Source organism: Hippichthys cyanospilos, chromosome 16 (assembly GCF_059441005.1).
Source record: "Hippichthys cyanospilos isolate Australia breed blue-spotted pipefish chromosome 16, RoL_Hcya_1.0, whole genome shotgun sequence".
In the NCBI taxonomy this organism is placed as follows: Eukaryota; Metazoa; Chordata; class Actinopteri; order Syngnathiformes; family Syngnathidae; genus Hippichthys; species Hippichthys cyanospilos.
The window spans coordinates 2,430,560-2,444,403 of record NC_142384.1 but is presented as its reverse complement, the minus strand read 5'-3'; the positions used below and the strand labels follow the sequence as shown (position 1 = coordinate 2,444,403).

The 13,844-nt window shown below is 43.1% G+C and overlaps 1 protein-coding gene across 6 annotated transcripts in view; it reads left to right on the top strand.

Moving 5' to 3' along the window:
* The window catches only part of cyb561 (cytochrome b561), a 29,505-nt gene that overhangs the window by 9,286 nt on the left and 6,375 nt on the right, over window positions 1-13,844 (top strand). For 2 of the 6 annotated variants that reach the window (XM_088436638.1, XM_088436642.1), the window contains 3 exons: window positions 7,891-7,981; window positions 11,975-12,070; window positions 13,593-13,803. In XM_088436638.1, the coding sequence (XP_088292764.1) occupies window positions 7,891-7,981; window positions 11,975-12,070; window positions 13,593-13,803 (398 nt within the window). Of the gene's footprint in view, window positions 1-7,737; window positions 7,804-7,890; window positions 7,994-11,974; window positions 12,071-13,592; window positions 13,804-13,844 lie in introns of all 6 variants that reach the window. The other 4 variants (XM_088436637.1, XM_088436640.1, XM_088436641.1 and 1 more) reach the window with 3 other exon arrangements.

Here is a 13,844-nt window from a genome sequence, read left to right as displayed (position 1 = left end):
ATGTACGCTATGCCCATGAGCTAACGTTAGCTGGTTGAGCAACATGTTTTTTTTCTTGTTTTTTTTTTCTTAAATAACTTTACTTCCACTGTTAAACATGGTGGATCAATATAGCACCGCCTTCCTGCAGTGAGCGTCCATTTACGTCATGTTTTTCGTGAGGCCTCTCGATGGCGATCTTATGACTCGATTGGCTATTGCAGCTGTCTAACAAAAATATGGGCCCGTACACAATATGTCATTGCACACTGCACAGAAGCCTTCAACTGTTCAAACGAATGCCCAGCGCCTTGGGGCTCAGGCAGACAATGAAGTCTGCCATGAAGTCTGCCTGGCGACACACATTAGCTGAATTCTAATTGGCTAAAAACTCTACACTAAAACAGCAGCACTTGTAGGAGTATAACCATATGTATATAATATGACACGAAAAGAACATAATATGGAGAATAGTTTTATACATAAAATATATATATTTAGTAAAAATAATTTCAAAATGAAATGGACTATTATAGTAACAAAATTAAATGGACTATTATAGTTATTATAATTATTATAGTTTATTATAGCTCCGATGTCAGGTTATTTTAGGCCAGTGGAGAAGGCCTTGCAGGCCCTGATGGTCCACCACCACTGATAAATAAATAAATAAATAAATAAATATATATATATATATATATATATATATATATATATATATATATATATATATATATATATATATATATATATATATATATATATATATATATATAGTGATCCCTCCGACTTTGCGGTCTCAGATATCTGTCTCAGTACTTCGCGTTTTTTTCCAGGAAAAATTAAAAGTATTTCAAAATAAAAAGATCATTTAAAAAATGTGCAAAAATGTAAAAAAAATTAAAAAGCAAAAAAGTACAATATACAGTACTGTATTCATCAAACAACGAAGTAATATTAGTTAATAACTATGTTAAGAATTGTTCAAGCGTTAAAGTTCGTGACGTTTTTTATCTTGTTTTGAAATATATGCTTTTAATTTGTCGGCTCGCGTTGCATTTCCGTTTCCTGTTTTACGTTCTCTGTGCGTCATTGGCTAGTTACGGTGACGTAGTGAATGACCGTTTATCTGTTCGTTTGTGTAGAGGTTGCACTTTATAGTTAGTAGTTGTTGTTAGTTGTTGCTAACCCGCTAATGTCGGCTAAAAATACAGTAAATTCATAGATTAAGTGTTTATATGTTAGTTGACTGATTGATTGTTGTTGATTTATTATTCAACAGATACTTCATGATACACCATACATGAGCCAAAATAAATATGAAGTTGAACGTGATGACTAGGTACTCTTTCACCGGAGTCTCGATGCATCTAACCAGTCCAGAGAACAAATTCTCAACAAACTAAGTAATAGTTGTTTGTGAGTGTGTGTTGTATTAATAAGGCACCACACTTATAGCTTGTTCGAGCATCCGTTTACTGTTCGGCTCAACGTACAGTGAATCAACAACGGCGCCCACGCAATGCATGTCGGGAGGTTGCTCGACTGACATAACATGCAGTTATATCCAACATCCACTAGATGGTACTATAATACCACCCGTAACATCTCCCTTTTCTTTAAGTACCCCAAACTCCAAACTCTTTTATAATATCATTAACGAACCGGACAAGTAATAAACTTTTCATTGTAACAGTAGAACATCAACAGTATAATAACATTAACGAACCGGACAAGTAATAACTTTTCATTGTAACAGTAGAACATCAACAGTAGAACAGCTCCCCTTCCATCCCCCCCTCCACAACCAGAACGCCCCCCCCCAGCCGCCCTTGTAGGCCCTGTGAACCTACAGGTCCAGTCTGCTGGGAGGCCGTATCTGGCGGCCATAACGCGACAGAGCAGGGGACAGAGATGGTGCTGACGATGGAACAGATGACGTTTCCGAGACCCTAGGAGAATCTGGCGCACCCGAACTGCTGGGAAACCGGCCCTGAGCCACCTGAGGAGAAAACCTCCACTGATCCTCAGTCATTTCACTCGGTGCCTGAACCCCAATGCCTCCAGACGCAGACTCCTCCACACCAGTCACCGAGTGTTGCGAAGACACCGGCTCCGCCATCCGTAAGTCGACCCGATTGCGACGATAGAGAGCACCCTCGACCTCCACCAGGTAGGACCGTGGAGCGACTTTCCGCAGACACACCCCCCTGCGCCAAATGCCCGTCCTGTCACCCGGCAGCGGCTTCATTCGAACTGCCTCACCCACCGAGAGCTCAGGCAAGTCCTTTGCAGATCTGTCGTATATGAGCTTGGAGACTTGTTTCCTGTGGCGCAACTTGTCAACCACGCCCACAATAACCCGCGGTTCGAGCAGCGCGGAAGCCACCGGCAAAGCCGACTTCAGGCGCCGTGCCATCAGACGTTGTGCAGGACTGCTGTCCATCCCCTCTGTCGGGGTGTTTCTCCACTGTAATATCGCTTTCCAAGCATCTTTTCCTTCACGAAGGGCTTTCTTGCACAGATTCTTAGCGATCTTCACAGCCGCCTCCGCCTTCCCATTGGCCTTAGGATGTCTCGGCGAGGAGGTGACATGCTCGAACTCCCACTCCACTGAAAACCGTCGGAACTGAGAACAGGCAAACTGAGGCCCGTTATCAGTGATAACCCTGTCGGGTTGACCATACCGGGCAAACTGAGCCTTGCATCGCTTAATCGTCGTCTCCGCACTGAGGTCCGGCAGTACATCAATTTCCCAGTAATCTGAGTAATGATCAACCACCAGCAGGAATTCTTTCCCACCGTGCTGAAACAGATCCAGGCTCACAATCTGCCACGGGCGTGTAGGCAGTTCATGGCTCAGCATTGTCTCTTTATGTTGCTCTACAGCGTACTCATTGCATATTGTGCACTTACTGACATAGTCTTTAATGTCAAATTGCATGCCAGGCCAGTATAAAGTCTCCCGTGCCTGTCTGTAGCAAGCGTCGCCCCCAATGTGACTGCAGTGCACTCTGGCCAGCATTTCAGCTCGCAGTGATTTAGGGATCACAACTCTCTGCCCTCTGAATAACACACCATTTTGAACACTCAACTCCTCTTTGATGGGCCAGTATTCTCTCACCGCCATCTCAGCGTCGTCCTTAATCGTTGGCCAGCCGTTCAGAACGATAGCTTTCACAGCTTGCAGCTGTGCGTCCTTGTCTGTGTGCCTCTGTATCTGCACCAATCTTTTGTCCGTGACGTTGAGATAGTCAGCCATATTTATGTGCTCAATTGCACGCTGCTCATCCACCATACTGCATACTGTATGCTCCGTCCGCACCATCCTGGGGTGTGAGCTGGACACAACTGCCCTGCTCAGTGTGTCGCTCATAAACATGTCCGGCCCTGGCTTGTAAACCACTTGCAAGTTGTAGCCTTGGAGAGCAAGAAGCATGCTCTGCAAGCGCTTGGGGGCATTCAGAAGAGGCTTGCCGAAGATGGGTATAAGGGGCTTGTGATCCGTCTCCGCCGTGACCATATCTCGACCGTAAAGGTAATGATGAAAACGCTGGCAGGCGAACACTATGCTAAGGCACTCCTTCTCTATCTGCGCATAGTTCTGTTCCGTGGGCGTAAGCGCCCTTGACGCAAATGCGACGGGCTGACCCTCCTGCATCAGACAGCAACCCAGGCCATGTTGACTGGAGTCACTCTGCACTGTGACGGGTTTCGTGACATCGTAGTACCGCAACACCGGAGTCATAGTCACAAGTCTTTTTATTTCCTTGACAGCTGTCTCATGTTTTGACAACCAGTGCCACACTGCGTCCTTGTCAGTGAGTCTCCTCAGAGGCTCACAAACCTCTGATAGCTGTGGAAGAAACTTGGCCAGGTACGTAACAAATCCAATGAGTCTCTGCACACTCTTGACATCTGTTGGGGCTGGCATTTCCAAAACAGCCCTTACTTTCTCTGGGTCGACCTTGAGACCCACCGCTGACAATATGTGGCCGTGGAAACGCACTTCAGACACCTTGAATTGAAGCTTCCTGATACTAAGGCGTAACTTGACCTGACGGCAGCGGTCAAGAAGGGCTACTAGCTTCGCATCATGATCCCTGTCTGCTTCCTCATCGCTGTCACCGCAGCCCACCACCAGGATGTCATCCGCTATAGGCTCCACTCCTTGAAGCCCTGCCAACAGCTCGTGCTGCCTCCTCTGGTAGACCTCCGGAGCCACCGACACGCCAAACGGAAGTTTCAACCACCTCTTCCGCCCCCAAGGAGTCCAGAACGTGGTCATGAAGCTGCTGGCTTCATCCAGCTTACACTGCAGGAAGGCATCTCTTGCGTCAACCAGTGTGAAAACTCTGGCTTTAGGTAGCTTGTAAAGCACATCCTCCAACGTGGGCATGATATAATGCGATCGCTTGAGTGCGCGGTTGAGGTGATACGGCTGTAAGCATATACGCAATTTATCTGGTCTCCTGACAATGACCATGTTGCTGATCCAATCTGTCGGTTCACTGACAGACGTGATATGTCCTTCTGCTTCATATTTGTCCAACTGGGCCTTCACAGCGTCTTTCAAAGCCACAGGGACATTGCGTGGCGCGCACTGCACTGGCTGAATCGCTGGATCTAGATCAAAGTGAACTTCTCCGGGGAGTGCCTCCACCCTACCCGTGAAAACATCTTGATATGCTGTGATGACTGTCTCCTTGGCGAGAGGTTTGGCGAGACTGTGCATGACTGTGTTGAGCTCCTCCACTCTGAGCTCCTCTGGAATGGTGAAATGTATGAACCCCATCTTTTCTGACATAGAGCCTGACAGCAATGGCAGCTGCCGTGCATTCACAATCTCAAACTCCAATTTGTATGTGTGGCCCTGCACCTCACAGTCCATAGTAGAAACTCCTAATGATGGAAGTCCATGATCTGAATACAGCTTGAGGGTGGTGTTGCTCCGCTTTAGTTTTTCTTTTGGAGCCAGTCTCTTTTTATCTCTGAGACTCATGACGTTGCAAGTAGCTCCCGAATCAATCTGGCATTTCTGTAATGCTCCGTTCAGCCGAAGTTTGACAAACCATTTTTTGCCTCTTGTCCTCACAGCTCCAATGCTTTCCACAGCATACACATCATTTGTTTCCATCTCGGAACTATCTTTGTCCATGTTCAGTCCTTCAGCTATGTGTAGTTTTCCCTCCTTTCTTTTCGTTTTGTTGCAAACTCTTGCGAAATGATTCGCTGTTCCACAAGCATTACAATTCTTGCCATATGCTGGGCAATGTTCCTTTCCTCTCCCATGCAATGTGCCACAGTATTTGCATGCGGAAGGACTCACATCCTGTAATCTAGGATGAGCACTCGTTCTCTCCGCAGTGCTAGATTGTCTTTTGAAGGTATGTTTTCCTACGGCGTTGACATTGTCCAAGTGAGATCTTTCCTGCTCAATAGCTCTCAACTGCAGATCACTCAACTCAGCTGCTCGACATGCTTCGATAGCGCTGGCAAGCGTCAAGTCCTTTTCCCGTAGCAGCCGTCTACGTGTGCTCTCATTTGCAATGCCGATAACTATTTTGTCTCTGATCAACTCATCCCTCAAGGCGCCGTAATCACAGGCAGCAGCTCTCTCTCTGAGTCGAGTCACAAAACAGTCTATTGGCTCACCATCCTCCTGTTTACAGCAGCCAAACATGTAGCGCTCATAGATCACATTTTTTGCAGGTTTAAAGTACTGTTCCAGCGAATCCAGAATGACAGAGACGTCCGCCCGCTCCACGTCCGTCAGCGTCAGGTTGTGTTTGTAGACATGCCGGCATTCAGCTCCCATAATGCTCCTTAAGGTCGCCGCCTGGACCTCCCCGGGCTTGCTCACCAGCCCCGTTGCTAAAGCATAATCTTCATATTCCGCTCGGAAAATGTCCCAGTTCGCACTCAGATTGCCGCTGAGTGTCATCGGAGTTGGAGGGGGAATGTTAGCGGCCATGCCTATTTCCTGGTTCAGCACCAGAGTCTCAGAAATTCACTGTAAAGCACAATAAACTCACACGCTAGCGCCATGTAGCCGTCAGCGCCGATGTACGTCCACTTCTGACACCATGTTTGTGAGTGTGTGTTGTATTAATAAGGCACCACACTTATAGCTTGTTCGAGCATCCGTTTACTGTTCGGCTCAACGTACAGTGAATCAACAACGGCGCCCACGCAATGCATGTCGGGAGGTTGCTCGACTGACATAACATGCAGTTATATCCAACATCCACTAGATGGTACTATAATACCACCCGTAACAATAGTAGTTATTTAATGAATATACAATAATGTTAATAAGGATATATTGGGGCCTACATAGAACCTAGGAACGGATACCCTACTTCGCGGGTTTCAGACTTCGCGGGGGGAGGGGGGGGGTTAACCGTAGGGGGGGGGATCACTGTATATATATATATATATATATATATATATATATATATATATATATATATATATATATATATATATATATATATATATATATATATATATATATATATATATATATTTATATAAAATGTTGTTGGGGTTTGTGTTTTAAAATGCATTTACCATATAGCTGCGTGATGCACATTGTTGATTGATGTGTTATATGACTAATACAGGGGCTTGACAAAAAAATATTAGGTTCAGAAGAACTAATTCAAAGATTTATTTCCACAATGTTTTAGCACACATTGATCAGAGGGTTGTCATAACCTGGTAATTTAGTAACAAAAGCATCCTCATTCCTAACCAATCCAAGTGAAAATATGTCACGCTGCAGACACCGTAGGTCCTCATTAGTGCACTGAAAAGATGTTTGTGGTAAAATGGGTCGATTGGTGCCATTCGAAGTTATTAGACAGGAAAGGTGAAAAAGGAAAGACCCACACACTGCAAAGATATATCAATCAGAGCAGTGGTGAGTCAGAGCTCTGAGTCACAGGAAAAATAAAAAATGTCAAGCAGAAGGAACGGTAGACAGAAGACACACACAAGGTTTTTGTCTATTATAGTGGGGACATCACATTTGACATAAAGCATTTCCTAACCCCTTACAACCATCTCAACAGATTGCCTCAACCTTATCCTTGCACTAAACTCAACCAAAGTCTATTTCAAACATACACTAAAAACAAAACTTGACCCTCAAAAAGGTCTGAACTTGTGGGGTCCACCAAAATAGTCTCCACTAGTGCTAGAGGTCCCCACAAAGACAGAAAACCTGGGATTTGGTCCCCACCGTGTAGCATTAAAAAAGGTCCACACGCAAACGTGTACACACACACACTATGATGTGGGCGCCATTTTTAGACGTTATTCAAGACAGCATTGACAAGCTCTGTCTAACTCTAACCTGTACATTAGTGCACGTGGGAGGCTTTCTCTTTTTTTCCACCTGCAGACAACCGCCGAGTTGAATTGATTAAAGAGCCCTCCCCTCCTGATTGCTACCTAAATCTTTATACAGTGATCCCTCGCTATATCGCGCCTTGCCTATCACGCCCTGTGCATCGCATGTTTTTTTTCATTTAAAAAAAACAAAAGCTATGTTGTCAGCGGCAAAGTCCAATTAAAATGAACGCTGTAGAAAACATGACTAAAAATCATGTCTAAAAATAACATTACGGAGTTGTGAGCCAGCCTGAAGTATAAGCCCCTTTCTTCTTTACAGCATCATATAATTTTTGCAGCATCATATGATTGATCGGACATATTACAGAATATCCATCCATCCGTCCATCCATTTTTTAGAGCCGCTTCTCCTGACAGGAGTCACAGGCTTGCTGGTGCCTGTCCCAGCTGACTTTCTGGCAGTAGGTGGGGAACAACATTAACACGCACCCAATCACATCTATAAGAACAATTCAGAGTGTCCAATACACCTGCCATGCATGTTTTTTTCAGAGTGTGGGAGGAAGCCAGAGTGCCTGAAGAGAACCCACGTGGACTTGGGGAAAACATGCTAACTTCACACAGGAAGGCCATGCAGAACAAGGTGGATAACCAGGTGATAACCACTGCACTACTGAGCCGCCCATTACAGAATACAGAAACAAAAAATAGAAAGAAAGAAAGAAAGAAAGAAAGAAAGAAAGAAAGAAAGAAAGAAAGAAAGAAAGAAAGAAAGAAAGAAAGAAAGAAAGAAAGAAAGAAAGAAAGAAAGAAAGAATGGAGTATAGCATATAATGGAGAATAGCAGTTTTTTTATAAACTCCCTGATCAGTATGAAGGAAGTGAGTGCTGACCAGCTATGATATAAACCTGCTCTAGTCAAGCGGGTGAGGAATTGACTTTTAAAGGTGAAAAAGACAAAAGGTAGCCTGCTATCCATTGCTTAAAAGCTCCTGTCTTTTTATCGCCCGGTGTAACATACTGTCAGCTGTGATTTTGGAGTCTTGTGCATTGTCGTCTCTCAAGGAAACAAATGGGAAAGTGATTTGAATATACGCTTGCAAAAGTAACGAGTAGTTAGGCCACTCTCGCCAGAAGGCTGGCTCAAGAGTGCGCTGGCGTGCGCTAGTTATTGGGAACTCAAAAAAAAAAAAAAAAGTAATTCCCATCACCAATCTACTTTGCCTGGCGACAGTTGTGGAGCCTCGTTAGGACAGAGCCACTTCATAGAGAAATAAATAAATAAATAAAGCTCACAATTCAGCACAGTGAACATGATCAAAGGAAGTAGGATACAAAACGAATCTAGTCCTAACCCTTTTTCTCTATATATTATTAATCATGACATATTTAGGCACCAGGTTACAAAAATATAATCAAATATATCCCAAAAATAAAAACAAAACACAAACAGAAAACATACACCTCTTGTTCCAGCCAGTATGTGCCTTTTTTTGGGCTGCAGCGACCTCAATGGGAGAAAATAGGATAGTACTAGTCTTGAGTCTGAAAGTGTGTGCAATTCCAAGTGAGTTTAAATGAAATTCAATGTTGAGTAGACGACAGAGTACGAGTCATTTCACCGCGTACGTCTGTCCTATTAATCAGAGCAAAAAAAAATAAAAAAGTTAAAATCTTGCTCTTACACTTGTAGTCATTTTTAATAAGCAACTCTTTTTAATTTATTTGGTACTCTATAATCTATTATTTTGGTTTGCAACTGATTTCAAATATTGTTTTAATTACAATGTGCAAAGAATATTGAGTTACATTATGTATAATATGAATCAGAATCAGAATCGCCTTTATTGTCCCTATAGTACTACAATGAAATTCGAGGTGCTACTTCCTGGTGTCTGCTTAGAAAAGTAAAAATGAAACAAAAAGATACACTATATAATACAGCAATTTACAGTGATGTACAGCGTGTGCAATCTAACATATGATAAAGAGATAAGTGAGCTAAAGTATAAAGTGGTAAGTTGAAACAAAATACGGAAATGCTATAGATAGGGAACATTCACGGTCAAATATTGCCCATTCACGGTCAGAATATTGCACATTTCGGATATTGCACTTTTTTCTTTTAATTATAATTGAACGTTTCAAGTTGCTAAAGCAGTCCTGGGTTTAAGATGTATTTACTGCTGTGATGGCTCTTGGGATGAACCTATCCCTCAGTCTGTTTGTTCATGTTTTGTGGGCCCTGTAGCGGCGGCCCGAGGGTAAGAGTTTATAAAGGTGGCTGCTGGGGTGAGAGGACTCCTTGATGAAATGTTTGGCTCTGCTAAGGTAGTAAGAGCTGGCGATGTCCTCCAGGCTGGGCAGGGGGCAGCCGGTGATGTTATGGGCTGTGTTTATCTCTCATTGCAGCACTTTCCTGTCCGTATATGTGCATCCTGCGTACCACACAGGTGATGCAGTATGTCAAGATGCTCTCTGTAGTGGCCCTGTAGAAGGATACCAGCAGCTTCTCCTCCAGGTTGTTCCTCCTGAGGACTCTCAGGAAGTGGAGTCTCTGCTGGGTCTTCTTCACGGCCACTGAGGTATTGGCGGTCCAGGAGAGGTCCTCTGATAACTGCAACCCCAGGAAACGAATTGAGTGGACCCTTTCCAAACTGACCCCATTGATGAGCAACGGGCCGTGGTTCGTTATTCCTTTTCTGAAGTCCAGGATGACCTATTTTGTTTTTGTGGTGCTCAGTGGGAGGTTGTTCACTGCACACCACGCTGCCAGTCTGTCCACTTCATCCCAATAATCTTATTCATCCTCCCCTGAGATGAGCCCAACCACGGTGGTGTCATCCGCGAACTTGAAGATGGAATTTGAGGGATGGATTGGAGTGCAGTCGTGTGTGTATAATGTGAAGAGAAGGGAGCTCAGTATGCAGCCCTTTGGAGAGCCAGTGCTGAGTGTAATGGTGGAGGAGAGATGTGGGCCAAGCTTGACGGCTTGTGGTCGGTCTGTGAGAACGTTTTTTATCCAGGCGCAGATTGGTGTGAATAGGCCCAGGTGCAGAAGTTTCTGCTCAAGGATGTCAGGGATGATGTTGTTAAATGCTGAGCTGAAGTCCAAGAAAAGCAGCCGTGTGTAGCTCCCTAGGTGCTCCAGGTGACTCAGCGCAGAGTGGAGCGCTGTGGTAATGGCGTTGTCTGTTGATCTGTTTGCCCTGTAGGCAAACTGATGGGGTCCCAGACTGGGTGGAAGACTGTCCCTGATGTTTAGAGACCAGTCTTTCGAAGCACTTCATGACCCTAGGTAGACATTCCCAATGTGAAAGATAGTCGTTTCTTAAAATACTTCCGGGGTGCTGAGGGGCTTAAAAATAGAAGCACTATTCAAGAGATTTTACAGGATACATAATAATGGCTGTTGTTTGGGCCACCTTCCATACCATTAACCCCAAACATCTTTTTGACCAACACTTTAAACAGTCCAAACGCAACTGTGGAGAAAAGTGATGAAATAATCATTTAGCATTTTATTTATTTTTTATTTCAACGGCTCGTCCTTGGGCAAATGTTATGTGGTGGTTAGTTTTCTTGCGGTTTAAAAGCTATGTCCTTTTCCACCAGGAAGAAAATTTGATGTAATGGATAAAAGGTTTACACTGCAGTGATTCTCATTTTGCTAATAGTATCATTGATGGCACGCGAGCTCCCTTGAATATGGTATTGGTATGTGAAATAATCAGTACAATATGTTATTGTATAATTGCTTTTAACGAAGTTCTAAGCCTTCACAATTAAGCCTTAAGGTTTGATTTATATATTTTAAGTGGGTACAATGTTTATTTAACCTTTATTTGTTTAAACTGACTATTTTTTAAATGTGTTTCTTAAGTTTAATGATGACATTATGACAACTCTTTCAGATATTTTTGGTGATACTTGTCATAAAATATATTAAAAACACTACCAGCAGTTATTTCACCTCATCAATCTGCGAAATTGTTGTACACTTACCAATTGGATAGGAGGACATTGTGAAACATAAGAACTGTACTGTACTCAGATTTATGACGTCACAGTCCAGCAGCATTTTAAGAAGCTTGCAAAAAATAGGGAGTTGGTTGTTTGGTTGTTCATTTCACTGTTGACAAGTGATCAACATTTGTTTTTTGACATTTGTTTTAAGACAGTAAGAAATACATTTTAATTCCTGTATTGCATCTCCTTTAAAACACACTGGATGAGAGTCCATTGGACGTTAATGATAAAGACAAGGTATTGCATTTTAATGGCAATAAATGCAAGTGTAAGTTGGCAGTAATTGCCTTTGGAATAAGTTTCTTATGTATATTAAGTAATGTGAGACACAAATAGACTGTCATAATTCACTGTCACGCCCGCTCTCCTCTCCCTCCTCTTGACCAATTCCCTCTACTCTGGCGTTGCCGTGGCAACCAACCTTTTACGTTGCACTTCGTCATCAATCAAGACTGTCATGTGGCGTTTCCATTTATTTATTAGTTTTTTTTTTAAATATTCTTTTCGGATTTAAACAATACCGTAGCAATTGCACTCGTGTAGAAACGTATGACCCCTGGCTTGCCATTTCCTTATTTTCGTAGTCACGTGGGTTTGGTCTGTTTAGAAAGGCGCTCCACCACTTGAGGGGGGAGGAAAGCGGATGCATAAATCCGCACTCCGCGACTTGGCAAACCATCGCCCAGAGCAGAGCTACGACACAGTAAGTATTGATGAGCCACTTATTTGTATCTCTCTATAGTCGACAGACTGATTTTAACTGATTTTGTGATCGAAGTGATGCAGTCAAACAATTGACTATGTGGGAACAGGTGGCAGCTCGCTGTAATGACAATGGACATCCGTGTGCGAGACAGCCGTCATAATTGTAAAAAACTTTTTGTGTTGTGTTCTCACTCGTATGTTTAATTGGAGTTCCATGCGTTTTTTTCCTCTTACGCATTGAACTCATTCAAGTTATGGTTTCCCTTATATGACCGTAAACCACATAAAGCAACAATATAATCGATTAAGTCGACTTATGCGGGTGATGTTAAACAGCTCCCGAAATGATACAGATATAAATCTGCGTCGACTGAATATCATAGAAAGATCAAATGTTAAAACACACTCTTTAATCATGTTGCAAACATTTTAACACACGCCACGTAAAATTATGCGGTGTATTAGATCAAGTGTAACGCCTGTGTCCTAACAGGATTCTCATTACAGAATTGAATGGATTAATGTCAGCCATTGACTTTGCCGTTACTCCAAATTTGAATCTGTGGTGAACAGATAATCAAAAATGTACATGAGCTTTCACACACACATGCACACAAAATACCTTTTCATTTTCTAACCTCAGTGAGATGCCAGCCAGTGGCTATTGAGGTACCACCAAACCAGAGCAATGCAGTATACCTCTAAAACAGTTGGATTAAAAATAACCCATTTATGGGCCATAAAAGAAGTGACCCCAATATTTCTGGGTTACTTCATACAAAACAACATATTTCTTGTGGTTCTTTTCTGCAAAACAAACCTGAAAGTTGGGTCAAATTGACCTATAAATTGGTTAGGATGTTTGACCAATAATTGTGTTATTTTGAACCCAACTGTTTTTAGGGACTATATACATTATACAGTAATGTGTTTTCCATTGACATTCAACTCTATTATTCATTTTTTTTGGCCAACAAAACTAACCGATATCGGCATATTGGCATCTCCGTGACTGGGACCGTGACTGTGACCTTAATCGACCAATAGCATATTGGCATCTCTGTGACTGAGACCGTGACTGAGACCATGACTGTGACCTTATAAGACCAATAGCATATCAGCTTTTCCGTGACATGCGGGAAAAGTTGTTTTTGTTGATGCAGCAACGCGAAAACAGTAGTGCGGACACACTGACCGGCGTGTTGGATTGCTCGTAAGACGAAAGGTTTGTGCGTAAGAGGGAGACAAAAAAACGGTGCGGACCAAGTCGTAAGATGAAAAATTCGTAAAACAGGGGGGTTCGTAAACCGGTATTTATGTCCCCCCCCCAAAAAAAAAAAAAAAAAAAATCAGGGAGGGGAAAAATACTTGTTCATGTCACTTGTTTTTATTGGAAAGAGAGGTGTGTTTACTCTACAATTGGATATTCTATGCTTATCTATTTTCAAACTTAATTTACAGAGCAGAGCTCCAGGCAAAAGCACTCACTCTTTTAGCTGATCTCTGTCTGTGTGTTCCAGATCATGGAGGATTCTATTGCTCCACGTTCTTCTCGCTCTACCTTTGCATGGCTGGTTGTAGGTTCACAGGTTTTGGGCGTGGCATCAGTGGTGCTGACAGGTGTGTGGATGGGCCACTATCACGGGGGCTTTGCATGGGATGGTTCGGCCCAGGAGTTCAACCTGCACCCCCTGTGCATGATTCTGGGCCTGGTCTTCTTACAGGGAGATGGTGAGTAGACATAAAGACCAGTGTGAATTTCCCATCTTGAA